The 19,598-nt window shown below is 40.1% G+C and overlaps 1 protein-coding gene across 2 annotated transcripts in view; it reads right to left on the bottom strand.

The window, feature by feature from the left end:
• LOC113258537 (ubiquinol-cytochrome-c reductase complex assembly factor 1) overlaps positions 1 to 19,598 on the bottom strand; it is a 92,675-nt gene that overhangs the window by 37,701 nt on the left and 35,376 nt on the right. For both annotated transcript variants that reach the window (XM_026503366.4, XM_026503367.4), the window contains 2 exons: positions 18,038 to 18,095; positions 4,855 to 4,963 (listed from right to left, as the gene is read on the bottom strand). In XM_026503366.4, coding sequence (XP_026359151.1) covers positions 4,855 to 4,963; positions 18,038 to 18,095 — 167 coding nt within the window. The remainder of the gene's footprint in view (positions 1 to 4,854; positions 4,964 to 18,037; positions 18,096 to 19,598) is intronic.

The raw sequence follows: 19,598 nt of genomic DNA, 5'->3' as shown, positions 1-19,598 counted from the left end.
GTTTGGAAAGGTAGTCTGGGGTGTGATCACAGAGGACCTTGCAAAGCAAAATGCTGGTTCTAAGAAGAAAAGTAGAATTTCACAAAGGAGTCCAGTTCAGCCCACAGCTCCTCCACCTCTTTCTAGACCCTCTGCACCATCCTGTGAGGCAGCTCTGCTAGAGAGGACAGGAGACCTTGAGGTGACAGGAGGCTCATCCTCATTCTGAAATGGTGCTAGCAAGAAATCACTGGAAGTCCTGATGAGACAACTGGCATTCCAGGGCCCACTGATAAGGATAAACGTGGAATTTCTTAATATTCCTTCCCATCTAGTCTCCAAGGCTTGGAAAGCTTAAACCTGCTCATTGTGAGCCACAAGGTGGAGATGTCTGGCAGGGCAGAACTGAGAGGAAGTCGTTTAGCCAGCCTAAGGTTACCATTAACACTTTGAGCCGCTGCCTTGAGCTAATTTTTATGTTTGTTTTTTAAGTTTGGTTGAAATGTCACAAATGGAAAAATTAACTAAAGCGCCCGGGTTAGCCACAAGACTGGACACACCTGGCTGCAAACCCAGCAAAAGAAACTTACTTCATTAGTAGGAGAGGCAGAAAGTGAAATTTACATCTGAAATGTGCCTGCACCAGGAGAAAGTGCTGAGGCCAAAGGCGCTGTCTGTTTTTACAGCTGTGTCAAGTCTTAGTTCTCTACGCTTACCAACACTCAGGAGTGAGGCAAGGGCCCAAGGAAAAATGGTCTCCAACCTCTTCAGCTGCAACTCAGCTCACAAAGGTTTTTAAGAACCAGTTAATGAAATAAAACAAGACCAGATGAGGTGATATAATGAACTTTATTTCCACAGCTAATTTATATGTTTAAATCCCAAATAATGTTTTTTTTTAAAGTTAGAACGCTCTGAATTACTGATGTGAGTTTTGTAACCTCAACTTTAACACTTGCATCTTACACCAGCTTCACTAAGGATACATGAGTCTGCCTTGTTTTCCACAAGAGTTGGGCTCCTAAAAAGCTGATAAAAAGCAAACATTTTTTAATAAAAATTTCCCCACCAAATGAGATTGCAGTTCTAATTTCAAAGGAGTTCTTGATTCAAATTTCTGATTCATCATTAATTCACAAGTGGTTCCACTCAAAGTAATAGACTCTAAGAATTATTTGGCATGAAAAAGATCACTACATTGATCAGTCTTATAAATTCTACTTTTTATATAAGTTTTCTTAAAGATGTACACCTGGGATGCCAAATTACAGAGACAGATTTACAAATTACCACCTTCAAATCGGATTTTTCAAGGCACCCCAACAACTCACATTTTTTTAAAGAAACTGAAGCACAGAGGAGGAGAGACTTGGCAGCCAGGGTTAGAACCAGGCCAGACTGGCTCCCTACTACTTTCTCCAGTCGCATGTCCCTAACTTTCCCGTTTCTTTAAGTTGTACACACAAAGAAGACTGAGAACCCCCCTACACACACAATCACACCTGTAACAGAAGTGGTTAAAATATAATTTTCTTGCCTATATAAAGGTTACCATGAGTTTGGAATGGGGGTGTGGAGGGACCAAGTCAATTACAATAGAAAAGCAGTAACAGCAATTCCCCAACTCTTCCAAACGTGTTATTTTTAAATCACCATCTTTTATCTATAGTCTTTGTAACTAAACTGGGGCTTGGCATTTCTCTCCATGCTGGTGAATTTACAAGTCTGTACTTGGGGAGTATTATGGATCATCTAAAACCTTGTTACTCGAAGTGTGGTTGCCCCATCCTCATCCTGCTCCACCTGTAGCACTGGCTTCCCCTGAAGCTTCCAAGAAATGTAGACTCTTTTGGCTCCACCCCAACCTACTGAATCAGAATCTCTATTTGAATAAGATCCCCAGGTGGACTACAGGCACATTAAAGTGTGAGAAACACCGATCTAACACACTTCTCTATAGAACATCATATCTAAAAAAATTCAGGAAGAAAAACGGTTGGATAAAAGGAAGGGGAAAAAAAGGAGAGGAAAAACTAATTCCCACAGGACTGCACTGATGTACACATGGACTAGAAACGAATCAAGCATCATCTATCTGATAGGTGGGCTTTAAAACAATTTCAGAGGCTGAAATTCAATTTATTCATTCATTCGACAAGTATTGATTCATCCAGTATTTACTATGTAAGCAAAAATGTGTGGTTAAGACAGGTCTCCTGCCTTTATAAAGCATGCAGTCAAGTGGAAGTAACATTAGAAAGTAACACAGAAGATTCAAAGTGCTGGAGATTGTGATGGAGATATCTATGGATATCTTCTAAGGGAAGTTCATGGTTGGGCGTGGGGGTAATAACTAAAAGGTTCCTGTAGTTCGAGATCAAGAGTCAGTCACCTGAGGCTCATTAAGCCAGTGGCCCACATGGCTCTAGCCATCCAACGTCCAGGCTAGTGTAGTCAATAGTGATAAGAAAAAACAGGCTAACTAATTAGAAAAGCTACTGTGTCACTGCATGGCAGTCAGCCAAGGCTTTGGCTGGCCAGGGGAGTGTCACTGGTTATCATTAAGTGATTTGGTACTAGCAGCACCACCCTATATCCACTGGGTGCTGCCACAGAGTTAGACAGTAAGTACCTGAGGGCATGTGAACACTCAGCTGCTCGAATAGCTTCAAGGCTGCTGATCCACTCTGGGTAGCAAAGACAGCAGAAAGGCCAGACAGTGAAAAAAATGAACAAGGAACCAAAGAACACACTTACAAAGACAGTCAGTACTCACTGACTCCAAAACAAATGACGATGACCCTGATAGCAGCCAAAACTCTGACATATGCTATCCTCTTCTTACAATGAACAGAAATGCCAATGGTCTACTGTCCCAGAGAAAGGCATGTAAATGTCACTGAAGACATATTAAGACGAACCCATGTCCACTGTGCTTCCTATATATGCAGTTCCTCAAAGACATGAGAATTTGGAAATACCCTCTCGGTAGGAAACCACCATCTCCATCATTTAGCCTCAAAGACCACAATTGTACACGTACAGTAAGCACATGATGCCATTAGACAATGACACAGGAGTATGTGAAAATAATTACAATAAATACAACATGGGTGACGACCTCCCATTTAACTCCCATGCAGCACAGAAAAATCTCCAAGACATATTGTTGAGTGAAAAAAATTAAGTACATATTAATTGCATATTAGTACACAGAGGATGATATCATGTATAATCAAATATACATACACAAAACCAATATTATATATTTTCTATAGATAACATAGAAGAAAGCCTTAAAAGATATACACCAAAGTAGAAACAGTGATTACCTCCTGAAAAGAGGTAACTGGCCAGGAATGAGATTAATGACTGAAGGGATTTCAGTCTTAGTTAAAACACTTTGAATTTTAGGGGCGCCTGGGTGGCGCAGTCGTTAAGCGTCTGCCTTGGGCTCAGGGCGTGATCCCGGCGTTATGGGATCGAGCCCCACATCAGGCTCCTCCGCTATGAGCCTGCTTCTTCCTCTCCCACTCCCCCTGCTTGTGTTCCCTCTCTCGCTGGCTGTCTCTGTCAAATAAATAAATAAAATCTTTAAAAAAAACAAAAACAAAAAAAACACTTTGAATTTTAAAAACAATCATAAAGTAAAAACTAATATAGGGACACTTAGCTGGCTGTCATTGGAGCAACTCTTGATCTCAGCGTCTTGAGTTTGAGCTCCACATTGGGTGTAGAGATTACTTTAAAAAAGAAATCTTTAAAAAAAAGAAACCATATCCAATATATATTAAGTTAAAAAGCCAAGATGCAAAACTGTGTATGGTTAAGCCCATCTGCGTTATGTTAAAGAATACATATTTACAATTTGCATTTATATAGGAAACAACTAGAAGGATACACATCAACTCTTAAAATGGTTACTTTTGGGGGGTTGGAATGGGGAAAGGACACTTGTCTTTACATTAAACGCTTTTTACTGTTTGATTTTTATTCTATGAACATGTATGACTTTTACAATACATATATAAACTCTGTTTACTCCTCAGTCCATAGGGAGAACATTGTAATGAAAAAAAAAACAACAAATTAACCCATTTTGTGACCCCATCTGATGGTTCTGCATTAGATGATCCTAAACTGGGAGGCAATGAAATGGGAAAAAACCAGGATTACAATCTACTAAAATATGGTCTAGACCCAAATACACATAATATACCCAAAGGAAGAGATTACTATTTATATAAACAACTGTATTCTAATGTTTTGGTTTCATTTTTCTATTACCATTACATTATATACATACACACACACACACACACACACACACACACACACACTATATCCCCCTTTCTCAGGTTAATTATTAAATGTACTAATGTACCTTTTCAGTAGATATCCTGCCAAATTATTCTAGGTTGTTAGTGATCAAGGAGCTTGTTTTTCAGTTCCTAAGGACAGTGCAGGCCTAATGCCAGGGTATTTCCATCAGAACAAATTTAGAGGAGGACTGGTTCAAACACTGAATTGGTGTCAAAGGCATAGCATACTAAAGCTTAATTATTACTTGATTTTCTCCATTCAACAAATCCATCCCTCTTACCACCTTTTTTGGTCTTAATAATTCCATTTCCATACACAGGATGTCCTCGCATTGACAAATCATAATAATGTGTGCAAACACATGAAGTCTCCACAGTATGTCAGTCTCCACAGAGGCAGAAGCAACTCTAGCTGAACTGTCACCTGACATTAGGCAGCATTACACAGAAATCTAGAAGCAAAGCCATTCTAGAACACATAAAACGTCAACTCAAGTCAGGCAATCCCTCACTGGAGTCTTCCAGGACCAGAATCTGACAGCATTTCACTTACCCCCATGACTCTGCCACGCTGCTCAACATCCTCCCACATAAAATGAACTATGATCCGACACATGTATTTCCCACTCCGGCCTTCCTGCTTCATTCGGACTAGACACATCCTAGGTGGGAAGAAGACATAAAGAGTAACTGGTTGTTTGCATTTTTTATATCACACATTTATACTGAAGGTCAGCTTCTCTGAGTAATTTCAGCAAAGAACATAGAATAAAAAAACCTGAACTGATCTTATTTTAAAAAACCAACTTTCACTGAGGTATAACATAAATACTATAAAGTGTACAAATCTTAAGTGTATAGCTTGATGAATTACATATTATGTATACCCATGTAAGCAGCACCCAGATCAAGATAGAGATTATTTAGAGCACCTCACAAGGTGCTCTCATACATGCAAGGGATCCACATTTAGTTGTTAGAAGATAAGCAAGTAAAAATCTTTCATTTTACTGAATGGAAACAGGAGTCCTACATAAGGAAAGTGGCCCAACACCACCGAGTAGTCTGTAAAGATGGGCACAGTGCCGTGTTGTCCAACACAGAAGCTACTAGCTACATGTGGCTACTGAACACTTAAAATGTGACTAGTTCCAACTGACACAGGGCATAAGTTTAAGATTTCAAAGATTTAAACAAAAAAAATGCAAATACCTCAAATTCTTTATACTGCTTACATGCTGAAATGTTATTTCAGATATATGGAGTTAAATAAAACCAATTATTAGAATAAATTTCAGTATTTTCTTTTTACTTTTTTAAATGGAGCTGCTAGAAACTTTTAAATTCAATATGTGACTTGTGTTATTTGTTGGACAGTACCTATCTAGAAAACAGATCACAGAAGGTATGATTTCACCTATGTAATTATCGAATCGTTTCCCCCATCAGAATGTAAGTTCCACTGAAGGCAAAGATCAAGTCTGGGCTGGTTCTTTTTAACCACTGTATATCCAGGGCTTAAATATAGTAGGCACTTAATATTTATTTGCTAAATAAATAAGTGAATAAAACATCTCAGGGCTAGTTTAGGGCTTCTTCTCCTATACCACATTGCCTCTAATCAGTCCATAAGGGTCTCTGCTTAAGACCTTCCGTAAGGATTTAAGAATTGTATTATATTTTATTAATTAGTAAATATATATTACAGTTAACTATATATAAGAATATAAACAGGGTCATCAACTTTCCAAACTAGTTCCTTGTCTCACTCTTAATGGGCACCCTTATTTCTATTATCTCTCATTTAATAGTTTTTAAGCAGCTGCAATAGGACTATTCGACAAAAGACATTTCCTGCTATAATTATGGAATATTGGATCTAAACTGACAATTCTGTCTCCATACACAATTAATCCTGCCCATTAAACTCTACTAGCAATAGTATGGTACAATGGAATGATTCCAGCCTGGCCTGCCTCAACATCTCTGTTAACGACTAAGATGGAGAAAAGAAAACATACTTATCAAATCTGCAGATGACAAGAAGCTGGGCAGGAAGACAAATACGCTGGATGACCAAACCATGAGCCAAAAATACTTCAAAAGACTGTTTCAATGGGCTGAATCTAACAGAATGAATTTGAACAGGGGTAAACCTAAGGTCCTGCACTTGGGTCTTCAACTGTAGTGGTACAGGATAGGTGAGTCATGCCTATCTATGTGTGAAAAAGCCTTACAAGGCTTAAGTTGACAATTAACTTCAAAGGAAGTCAAGGTGATGATGAGGTTGCCCCCCAAATTAATGTGATTTTAGATACAGTAATGGAAATATAATATCTTCAATGTGCAGAGTGAAATTTTTGTTCCATTCAGCACAGGTCAGACTCTATTTGGAATACTGTCCATAGTTTTGAACATTATATTTTAGAGACAAAAGGAAGAGACGAAAGATCAGAAGATATACAGCTTGGAGAAAAACGGGAAAGTCGCCTTAAATATTGTGGACAAGTTATTAGACTATTTGTCAAAGGGTTAGAATCAGAACCAATGGATGAGCTGCAGAGGGAGAAAGAATTCCTGAACACCGAACACTGAAAGTAGTAACATTCTAACAGGAGAGTTTCTCAAGATTCAAATAATGTAATGAATAAGCCCAAGACGTAGCGTATTTGCCTACTTCTGAAGGGTGAATAAACGCTTTGTGAGAACTCAGCTATTTGACAGGTTGACTACATGATCTTCAACATCCTTTCCAACCATGAGATTTACTGATGCTGTATTTTAAATCTGTAACCTCTGAAACCAGTTAGTGCCTAAGAAATAACACTTTGTAACAATGAAAACAGGTCATGGAAAAAGATCTGACTACTTCATATGACACAGGATATATTCCAAAGCAGAAACAAACTGGGGAAAGTTCAACAGTCCTTCTTCATAAGATTTTTCTTAAAGTTTTAATCAAGTCACTCATGTCAGCCTCTCACCTGAAAGACACTGTGAGTTTTGATGCTTACATGTCGTCAGAGGCCAATTCATCAACAGCAATAGTGAGGTAATGGAATTCTTCATTTATTTGAGAATTCTTTAGTTTGTTAATACACCTGCCCTCTGGGGTTTAAAAGGTACAGATTTTCTCAGACCATAAAGTATGCATTATGCTATGCTCACCTCAAGTGTAGCTACCATCTGTCATCATACAACCCTATTACAATAGCACTGACTATATTCCCTATGATATACCTTTTATCTCCATGACTTGTTCATTCCATAAACTGGAACACTGTATCTCCCACCCTGCTTCACCCATTTTGCCCATCCCTCACTCCCTCCTTTCTGGCAACCATCAGTTTGTTCTGTATATTTATGAGTCTCTGTTTTTTGTTTATTCATTTTTTTTTTAGATTCCATACATAAGTGAAATCATAATGTATTTGTCTTTCTCTGACTTATTTAATTTAGCATCATACCCTCTATGTCCATTCTTGTTGTCAAAAATGGCAAGATCTCATCCTTTTTATGGCTGAATAATATTCCTCTGCGCGCGCGCGCGCGCGCACGCGCGCGCGTGTGTGTGTGAGTATCTTCTTTATCCATTCACCTATTGATGGACACTTCAGTTGCTCTTAAATCTTGGCTACAGTAGATAATACTGCAATAAACACAGAGGTGCATATATCTTTTCAAATCCATGTTTTCATTTTTGGGGTAAATACCCAATAGTAGAATTATTGGACCATATGGTATTTCTATTTTTAATTTTTTGAGGAAACTCCATAAGGTTTTCCACAGTGGCTGATCCAATTTACATTCCCACCAACAGTGCATGAGGGTTCCTTTTTCTCCACATCCTCAGCAACACTTGTTATTTCTTGTCTTTTTGATCCTAACCATTCTCACAGATGTAAAGTGATCTCTCACTGTAGTTTTGATTTGCGTTGCCCTAATGATTACTGATATTGAGCATCTCTCCATGTATCTGTTGGCCATCTGTGTCTTCTTTGGAAAAACGTCTATTCAGGTCCTCTGCCCATTTTTTAATTTGATTATTTATTTTTGGGGTGTGTTGGATCACATAAATTCTTTGTATATATTGGATATTAACCCCTTATCAGATATATCACTTGTGAATATCTTCTCCCATTCAGTAGATTGCCTTTCCATTTTGTTGATGGTTTCCTTCACTACGCAAAAGCTTTTTCTTTTGGTGTAGTCCAGGTGTTCCTACCATCTACACTTTATAACTGAGGCAATTGAGTCTTAGAGAAGTAACTTGCCCTGAGTTACAAACCTAGTCAAAGGTGAGATCTGAACCATGATAATCTGATCCGAGAGTAGTACTGTTTCTCTGCCTCCTTTAATGACTAGTACGAATCTTACAGAATCCATTTACTCTATTTTCCATTTAATCCTCACAAGGGTAATAACAGTTTCGAAACCAGCATCACATTAGAAATAGTATATCAGAAGGGGAAAGGCTAACTTGAGACAAACATACCTACAACAACCAAAAGTAACTGCTGGCAGCCTAACAGGAAAGAAAGAAACTAAAAATATATTGAAAATAAACACACAAAAAATAGCACAGCAACTTAGGTTCAACATGGAGGGTAACATACCCAGCACAGCTCAAAAAAGATAGCCTGGCAAAGTTCAGTTAAGAGTTATCAGGACCAGGACGCCTGGGTGGCTCAGTCGGTTAAGCGTCTGCCTTCAGCTCAGGTCATGATCCCTGGGATCCAGCCCCACATCAGGCTCCTTGCTCAGCGGGGAGCCTGCTTCTCCCTCTGCCTGCCGCTCCCCCTGCTCATACTCTCTCTCTCTGACAAATAAATAAAAACTTGAGGGAAAAAAAAAAGAGTTATCAGGACCTCCTGAATCATCCAGAAAAGGTTAAAATACATTGGCAGGTGAAAAGAAAATTAGTGAAACAAGTCCAAAATGGTAAACAAAAAAAGATCTGATGATCCTGGTATCCACTATAAAACAAAGCAAACACTTGTCACACACAAGCTCTCACTGCACAACAATGTTTGAGTTACTAAGTAAACTATATTCCACACTAGGTTTTTTTTAAATTTAATAATAATATTTTTTATTATATTATGTTAGTCACCATACAGTACATCCCTAGTTTTTGATGTAAAATTCCATGATTCATTACTTGCATATAACACCCAGTGCACCATGCAATATGTGCCCTCCTTACTACCCATCACCGGCCTATCCCAATCCCCCCCCCCAAAGCCCTCAGTTTGTTTCCCAGAGTCCATAGTCTCTCATGGTTCATTCCCCCTTCTGTTTACCCCCCCTTTCTTCTTCCCTTTCTTCTCCTACCAATCTTCCTACTTCTTACGTTTCATAAATGAGTGAAACCATATAATTGTCTTTCTCTGCTTGACTTATTTCACTTAGCATTAAAGAACGGAACAGGATAGCTCTACTTCAATTTACATTATGGATGCATTCCTCATAATAAATATTTAAATTCAGTGTTGAGAAATCAAATTACATTTTGCTATTGATTCAACTTCATAATTGCAGAGCTCTGTTCGGGGTGGGGGGGAAATGGAAGAGGGGAAAGGGAGGACACCTCCCTGCTAAAACATAATAAAAATGCCCTTAAGAATGCAAAGTAAACTTTAAAGAGAGATAATCTTTTGCTCAAACCTAAAACTGCTCTAAAAATAGACTATTTTAAAAAATCTTTTTATAAAGAAAGAACCTAGTAATAAAAATATTCTTGTATTAAATAATTAATTATTCATTTAACAAGTATTTACTAAGCACCTATTCTGAGTATAGACTTAGTCTGTATATAAACTACTCTCTGTTTAGGAGCAATTCCAGTTACCCCTCCCAAGTTTGATGATGTTCTTAAACCCACAATTTATTATTGAGGTTTTAAGCTTCACAGTACTATCCTTGTCTCTCAGTGATTCCAGTGGCTCATAAATAATACTGATCTCCTTTACATATAAGGAAAGCAAATAACCCAGCTAGCAAAGTAAAGAAAAAAACAGGAGTAGTCAAGCCTTAGTCTTGGCTCCCAACTATCACTAAAAGGCAAGCACAGAGGCAGGGAAAAGGGGAAAAAGACTCACTCACCAGGTGTCTCAAAAAACAAAGGACTAAGATATAAATTTTACCTTACGGCAAATAATAATAGTGATTACTGTCATTTATGACATCCTCTAATATCAGCCTTGTCACTTGAAAATGCATTTGCATCCACACCCTCTTTCAATCAACTGTAACTGCTCCCATTCCACCAAAAAAAAAAAAAAAAAACCTGACACTCTGAGGCAAGAAGAGAAGGAAGAGGCTTCTTCCTCTAGGCTTATAAAAATGCTTCAGTGTTTCTCCATCTTAAAAATTAAAAAAATGTTTCCTCTCCATCCCACCTTTCTTAATCATTTGGAAATCCTTAAAATGTAGTTCATAATTACTTAAGTAACCTAAGTTGCCCAATGGAAAAGAGCAGAGCTGGAATGAAGCCTGAACTCCCCCTCTTTGCCCTAAGCCACAGTGTCTCCCAGGGCAGTGTCAGTATCAGCTGTTTCCCCCATTCTGTGACAGCACACCTCCAAGAGCCTCTTCCTGCTAGATCAGAAAAGGAGGAAGAGGAAGACAGCAACACTGCCTGCAGAGTTCAAAGGAACAAGAGTCTTAGCCATGCTTTTCTCCTCTCCGCCTAAACCTGGGAGGGAAGAATTCTTGTTATTCTTGATGCTGACCTCCTGCCATGTATTGGCAGCTCTGAGTATCCTGTCCTGGTTGCTCTCCTTGGGCCTTCTGACAATGCCAGTTGTGTTTTGGCCTTGTTTCTCCCTCATGGTGGTTTATAAGCTGCTCCAAGCAGATCTGATTTTGACTTCAGTGAAGACTAGTGGGCATTCAAGGCAGGTCTGTCACTCTGGCTGCTATGAAGGAATCCCAAAGGGGACTTTCACGTAGCTTGTTTCCCTTATTCTGCCACCAGCCAAGGCCAAGGAAAGAGAGCCTACATGCCCACACTCAAGCCTCAGCAGTGTGCTAATGAATGAGTTTATTTATTTGTGAGCTGGCATGCTTACCCTTTCCTGGGGCTGTGTACATGGCTATCTCCACCTGGTTTCCTAAACTCCCACCCCATGAAGCCCAACCTTTATGTGGGGAGTGTGGGAAGTGTGGGGAGTGTGGGGGCCACAGGACAGTCTGTGGGCAAACAGACAAGTGGGGTGAGGCACTTCCTGAAGCCATCTCACCTGACAGCGAGCCTCCTCCAAGAACTACACCTGGCCTGTGGCCTGCCTGTCAGATCCACTATAGAGAACAAGCTCCCGGGTAGCAGGTACCAGAGCTTTTAGGTTATGCAATGTTGATAAAATGATGCTGCATAGGCCTTCGGTTTGGGCAAAAAGCTACATGTGTGAGTGTTTGAACAGAGTGACTGGCTGGGGGAGGGAGAGTAAGGATGTGCACATGGCCAGGGCTCACCATATATAGCAGGTCTGGGGCTGCTAGAATCCAGAGTGAGCTTGTAAGGCCTACAGCTACATCAAAACTGCCGTGGTGGTTTTAAAGAGCCCGCTTGCAAAGGCTGGAGCGTCTGCCAGGGCAGTGCTCTGGCTGGACTGAGACTGAGACCAGTCTGTTTTCCAATCCCTTCCCACCTGCACAGTTTCCTTCCTTCTCTTTTTTCCCAGAAGCTTCTTCCCCCAGACTTATAAAAATGTTCCAGCGTTTCTCCCTCTTAAAAGAAAAAATAGAAAGCAAATAACAAAATGCCTCCCCTCTGTCCTGTTTCTCCCTCTAGTGATCATCTTTCCTAATCACTTGGAATGTCTTAAAAAGTAGTTTGCAGTTACTTCCTACCCTCCTACTAACTCCTCAAGACCCCATGTGCTCTGGTTCTAGTCCCCAGAGAGCCAATGCAACTGCTTCCTTTGACCATCCCCAGGCAGTCCCTCCTCCCCTGTGCTCCCATAAGATCTGTGTGTCTGCTACACATAGCACTTATCACCCTGTACTGTTTTCAGGTCTACTTGTTGCTTCTTCTAGGACACAGACGGCGAATACCAAGAAACACAGTTTCATACAGTTGATGGTCAGTGCTATGCTGTTTATATTCATGAAGAAACCCCCAACCCCCTGACCACCAGAAGGGGACACTCAAGCAGGAAGCCAAGAATTGCAGAACAGCAGTTAGCTTTGGATTTGAGTCTCCGATCTTCCATTACAGATGAAGAGGCCTGTGACAAATTCCTTAAAATAGCCAAAATCATCTCCCCATCTGTAAAATGAGGGGGTTGAACTAGATCTGTGGTTTTATTTTTTTTTTAAAGATGTATTCATTTTAGAGAGAGAGAGAGAGAGAGAGAGAGCAGGCGGGGAGGGGCAGCGGGAGAGGGAGAGAGTGCCAAGCAGACTCCGAGCTAAGCATAGGGCCAGACACGGGGCTCAATCTCATGACCCCTGAGATCATGACCTGAGCTGAAACCTAGAGTCAGTTGCTTAACAAACTGAGCCACTCAGGCACCCCTAGATCTGTGGTTTTTAAACTGTGGTCTGAGTTTCCACAGAGCTACGTAAGGGCCCCTTACCAGTGGGCACATTATGACAATCTGAAGTGAGCAGGTCATTCCCACTTCCTCAAGTAGCAATTCTTTATCTATTCATACATGGTGACTGAGCATAAAATTTCATTTTTAAAAAGGGCTCAGATGGTAAAAAGATTGAACCACTAGATCCCTATACCTGCAATGCTTTTCATCCACCCTTTGACTTGTTAACTTCTACTTCCCATTCAGGTGTTATTTTAAATGTCATCTCTTCAGTAAGCCCTCCCCGAGTGACTGACCCACCCCCCCCACCTAAATTATGGACCCCTCCTCCCCCCTTCCATTTCCTCTCATCACGCTATTTCAGCTGCATTTTATTAACGATTTAATGTCTCTCCCCCACACTCTAAGCCCTGTGAGGGCAGGAAACAAATTTACTGCATACAGTAGATTTAATTGGAGAATAAATGTTATAATTTATGGATTTAATTTTTTTTTTAATTTTTAAATCATCTCTACACCCACTGTAGGCCTCGAACCCACAACCCTGAGATCAAGAGTCACATGCTCCACAGACCAAGCCAGCAGGAGCACCTAAATAATTTACGGATTTATGTTTAAGAATAAGCAGGTACTTTAAATAATAAATAGCATTAATAAATATTAAATAGTATTAGTATTAATAAGCAATCATTTAATTAGTTACTTTGGTAGTTTTTAATTACCAATGAGGAAAGCAACTTAATACTTTGAGTTAGCCAGACCTATACTTTGAATTTCCTCTCCATCATGTACTAACTAGTTCTTTGGGCAAGTTTTCTGACTTCTCTAAGCTGCTGATCCCTCATGTGTAAAATAAAAATGAAGCAGTTGTACAAATGTGTGAGACAATACACGTAAAGTAAATAAAAGATATGTAAAAGCCTTAGTAATTATTATATTTATGATACCCTGACTTTAAAATAATTTTTAAAAGTACAAACTGCAGAGGCACCTGGCTGGTTCAGTAGATGAAGCATGCAACTCTTGATCTCAGGGTGTAAGTTCGAGCCCCATACTGTGTGTAGAGGTTACTTAAAAATAAAAAAATAAAAACTGCAATTTACTCCCTGCATTCCATCTTCATCATAGGCATATTCTAATTTTATTTATCCCATACCATTTTCTAAAATTAACTTCTGCATCTAGAAGGTATCACGACTAAAAGAGAAGTCTCTAACAAATCTATTAATGCCAACATAAATTCCAGCCACATGCATAAAACCACCAGAGAAACTGAAGTAGGAGTGCAGCTTTGCCAGTCTCACCCAACCACAAGACAGTGCCAGGACCCTTCCAAATGCTGTGGGAGCCAAGTCCAATCTGGGGCCATCAATTACTTAGTGAACATTTACTGACAAACTAAGAGTAAGACATGCAACTGAGAGAAGAAATATCTCATTTTCATCTTTCCAAAAAGATAATAAAAATAATTGTTGCTCTCAATAAATTCACCATCCACAAAGACTATACAATAAAACATAATAATGTTATGTGATGTGTGCTGTGATAGAGGTGTCTAAAATACTAAGAGAACACAGAAGAGGAACTAACTCTTGCCTTCAAAAGGTAGAGAAGCCTTCAAAGAAAAATGATATCTGAGTTGGATATTGAATGAAAAACAGGAGTTTGTCAGGGGGAGAGCAGGGAGAAGGGCTTTCTGAACAGAAGAAAACTTTGTACAGAAGACTTGATATTTCTATTATGTAATATTGTTTTATCTTGCAGAGGAGGGAGTGGTGGTGATAGTGGTACCTAGAATAGCACATGAGACTAGCAGATGTGGCATTTTTGGTGGGTTATGAATACCATGCTAAGAAATATACTTTGTCCCAAGAATAATGGAGAATATTAAGGAGAGAGAGAGAGAGAGTGTGTGTGTGTGTGTACTAATCCAATTTGTATTGGGAGGACCAATGGCATGTGAAGATGGAAACTGGAGGCCAAAGATCAGTTTCCGGCTACTGTTGCTTATGACCCAGTAAAGTCAATTTAATGGGTGACTTCTTAAATTTTTCTTTATAATGAATTCAAATGGAATAGAAAATATCAGAGACTATCTGACATTGTAAGGCCAAATTTTATAATTATAGCATCAGAGACAAATGTGTTCTGGGTTCCAGAGTAAAATTCATTTGTTACTGTGGGTCACGGTCAAAAAAGTTTGAGACCAGATGAAGGGGTAAGGGAAAAGTCAAGAAGGTCTCCCTGGTTTCTGGTATGGATACCTGAATGAATTGCAATGCCATTGCCCAAGACAGGGAAGAGAGGAGGAGGCCTGCCTTCATCAAGTCCACATCTGGATGCAGGAAAGCCCAGATGGCAACCTCTCTCAACAATTTTTCAGCAGCCACAGTCAATACTAATCTTGTTCGGCAAAGACGAAGGACACATAGTCATTGCAGCTGCAAGCTCACGTGAATACACAACCAATAAGGGCCCTCTAGAAATTGGAAATACACAGAGAAACCTGGGAACTAGAAAACGCAGACAGGATAAAGGAATCAGCAACACCTCTTCCAGGGAAATAAAAGGATGTGAGAAACCCTGTCCCTATTCTAAGAGCTGACAGGGAACCATCACCCTTGGGAACCCAAGCAAGCTTTCTGAAAAGTCCACTGCCAGGGTATTCTGTTTATTAGGGTTGGTTTTTTGGGTTTTGTTTTTTTTTTTTTTCCTTAGGGGATGGGGAGGGTTCTTTCTACTTTTATAACTGCTTTCTAAGCCTCCCTAGCTCTCCCTCATACTACCACCTACAGGAGGTATTTCAACCCTACACATCTCTGGCGAGTCCACCGAGTCCTGTAATACTGGATATGGCTATCCCTCAGTTATCCTCCCGGAGCTTCAGGCTAAGAGAATAGGGATGGAAGAACACAGCTTCTCCACAGAGTTGGAGTGGATCCATTACTCCTCCTAATACCCCTATCTCTTAGAAGAGAAAGTTTCCCAAATCTTCTTGGAGGATGACAGCACAACTGGGCCCCATTTATGGCAACCCTTCCTGTTAAATTTCTCCACAAGCCTGCTCTAGACACTTCAGACAAGCGGCTGTCCTCAAATACTCCATGTCCTTGCTCATATGTTCTGTGTTTTGCTCCTGATATTCCCTCAACCTAAAATGCCCTTCTTTTCTCTGACAGAAATTCTACTCACCTTTCATGGTAAGCTCAACATCATGTCTACGACAGAGCCCTCTTTATCCAATACTCTCCCCTACCTCCACCACCTAATTTGGATTTAGTCACACCTCCTTATCCTTCCATAGTTTCTGCTAGTGCCCTGGGCACAGCACTTCTTTCACTGTCATCTGTTACGGGCAATTGTACTTTCTGCCTGTTATCTGCTAGACTAAGTTTCTGAAGGTGCATGCCATGTCATACCCTTCTCTCCAAAGCCCCCCAGTCCTTACACATAGTGAGGTCTCAATACGTTTCCCGATTCGAACCGAAAAGCTACTGCTTCATTCCACCAAAGCCTGCAAATCATAAGAACCAAAGAGGAAGGGTGGAGGGGAGAGCAAGTGTGGATCTGAAGCAGACAGCCTCCCTCCCCCTACTGAACTGGTAGCAGTACTCCCCACTCCTCTGAGAAAGTAAAAGCAACCTCAGCAAGGAAGATGCAGCATGTCTGGAAATGGTGGCTATCTTGAAAAAACTATAAGTAGTTTCAAGGTTCTCCTGGCTACTATTAGTCAGGGATTGACCTTGGGATATGGTTATAGGGGTTATATATTTTATTTTGCCATCTACTCCCTCTAACACTCTGATACCTCTAGCTATATGGACAAAAAAGAGTCTTTCATACAAGCTCTGAATATTATCTTTGAGCTCCTCTGGGAACAGCCTAGCCTCCTTTCAACCCTCCCGCCTTTCCAATGAGTAATCCTGCAGTGCCACCTCTGCAGTCCTCTCCTCTTGAAAAAGCGTTTTCCTCTCAGGATATCCAGCTGCCCTCCCTAAACCTTTTCTTAACCTTCACCATTCAGACCAAAGGTACTCTGCCTTCTCAGCCGCCTGGCTAAAAGATGGTATATGTCAAAGAACAGGCAGAACTAGTAAAGGTTTTGAAATTGTGGCTTCCTCTGTGATCCATAGGCACTACTCACTCAGATTTATTATAGAACTTAGCCATTCTGATTTATCACTATTTTAAATGTCTTATCTCCCTCGTTAGACTGTGAGCTTCCTGAGAACCACTGCTAGTTCTCAGCAAACTGCCCAGGACATAATGTGCACTCAATGAAGTACCCGCTTAGAAAAAATAACATAAAATAAATTGCTACCTTATGCCCCTCAGCCAATCTCAGTGACTATGTGAGTTCAGAAGGAGAAATATTTCAGAGGTGATCAAAACCAAAAAGTCTTTATATAGCAGTCAGTCCTGTGATGCAAAGCTCAGCTGAAGGCAGTCTCAAACAAGGGTCCTTTTGACAGGGCAACCATTCCCCACGTTCCTCAGATACTCACTATGGTCAAAGTAGTAAACTTAGTTCTCCAGAATTTACTTTCCCAAGATCTGGCAGTTCAATAAATGCATTCCCCAGCCCCCACTTCAACGTCTCTCCTATATCCTTCTGACCTTTAATACTGTGTAACATTAGATGAAAAATTGATTTTTTTTGGCTACTTAATTTGCAGCTGAAGAAAAAATATACTGTTTAAGGTGTTAAATATTTTTACATGCAACAAACCTGGCATGAATCTAACCTGTATGCACATTTTAGAGGTACAGGCGTAAATGTCAGTGCTATAATTTGTTATAGGTTTCTGATGACCAGCAATGAAAATGACCACGGATTCTCACAATTCAAACCACTTTTACGTAAATGTGAACTTTCCTAAAACAGCCAAGGGAGAGAACTTTCCATCCAAGCTCACAGAGTCTCTTAGAGATACTGATAGCATTGTTCACCAGGCTAGGTGTTCTTTGAGAAAAGCCTACAAATATTAGTTTCTTTCTGGGACTATGCTTTGACCTTTAATAAAAATGTGCTTTAAGACACTAGTTATTAAAATGAAAGGAACAGTTTTTAATGCCTGAACAACTGCCATTTCATATAATCAGCCCTGCTGAAGGCCATACCTTACAAGTTAGCAGTGTTTCAAAAAAAAAAAAAAAATACATTTGGTGACTTCACTTAAATTGCTCACTTACCAGACATGAAGTAGAGTTATAAGAAACCATGAATTGAAAGTATCAGGCATCTGACACCCTAGAAAATAACAATAAAGTATAAATATGTGAGGGTTTAGGGAAGAAATATTGACTGTATTTTAAATATTGGTAGGAATCTATTCAACTCAAATATATGGCAGTTACAGTGCTGATTATGCGACCATAGAGGGCCAGTGGAACCACAGGGCAAGATGATGGGCTGAAAGAGCACTGAATGCAGTCAGACAACCAACCTTCTAATTCCAGCCCTGGCACCACTTTGCTGCGTGGCCTTGGGCAAATCGCCTTTCTCCTCAGATGCTCAGTTTTTCTCACTTTGTATAATGTGGCCTAGATGATCTGTATGGTTCCTTCCAACTTACATGCTATTTTTGAGACCTTCCTGGTCTCAAATTCATGTGGAAAGCTAGGCAGACACTACTTTGCCTACCCCACTTAAGTACAGGCATTTTTCACTGGAGACCTGCTAAGAAGTCTAAGTTTTTCTAGTTTCTTTTTCCTGTCTTCCTTCTTTAAGGAGACCCAGTATGCTACAAACATGGGTATGCTGAATGATTCACCCAAAATAAATTACCAGGAGAAAGAAGTGGGGCTCTAGAGAGCTACAGTTGAATAAGAAAGCAGATTACATCTAAAGAAAGGCATACATCATCCCTCAGGAATGACAAAACTTTAAGATACTAAAACTCAGGTCAATGCTTAAACATCCACACCTCTCAATTCTCAGATCTCTAGGAAATGCCTCTGGCTAAATGAGGGGTCCCCCGCTGAATGCAGCCTCCTTATTACATGACAGAGAGAAAAGCTGGAGCAAAAGGATAAAGAAAGTGAGTATCAGTGGTCAATTTGGGCCCATCGGGTAGAATCTGCCCTTTGAGCAATGACTCAAGAAAAAAGGGATATCTTCTGCCTTGCAGCAAACAACGAAGTATACAACATACTAAACGATAACAAAGGAGAGAAGACACAGAGGAGAACCTCTGTGAAGTACACTAACACTACCAATAATAATAAAGAGCTGTAATTCCTTGAGGGCTTACTTTGCGTGAGACACTGTAATTGATGCTTACAAGCATGAGCTCAATGAATTCTACTAACAGGTCTATAAGGTGGGTATTAATAATACCCTCAAAGACAGGTGACAAAATGAACTCTTAGAGGGACCATGACAATTGCCCAAGGTCACACAGCTATGAAATGAAACATCTGGGATCAAGTACAGATCTGCTTGATTTCAGGCACTGTGGTCTTAATCACTAACTGCTTCTCTAATACTAATACTAGAAACTAAGGTCCACTGCTAGTCATGTCAATAGATTATCTCACTTAACCCTCACTTTAACCCTGAAGGGAGGCATTATAAGACTCATTTTAGAGATGAGGAAACAGGCTCAAAAAGGCTAAGTAACTTGAGGGCAGCCACAATATAACAAGCTAGTGGTTGGGCTGGAGTTTAAGTCCAGGTCTGTCACAAAGTGACACCAAAATACTATGGTGAGCTTACTGGGAGGTGCCCAGCAGTTGTCAAGTGGACTTCCTC

This window comes from Ursus arctos, unplaced genomic scaffold (genome assembly GCF_023065955.2).
Source record: "Ursus arctos isolate Adak ecotype North America unplaced genomic scaffold, UrsArc2.0 scaffold_16, whole genome shotgun sequence".
NCBI lineage: Eukaryota > Metazoa > Chordata > Mammalia > Carnivora > Ursidae > Ursus > Ursus arctos.
Note: the sequence above shows the minus strand (reverse complement) of the source record. Positions and strands in the feature narration are given on the sequence as shown.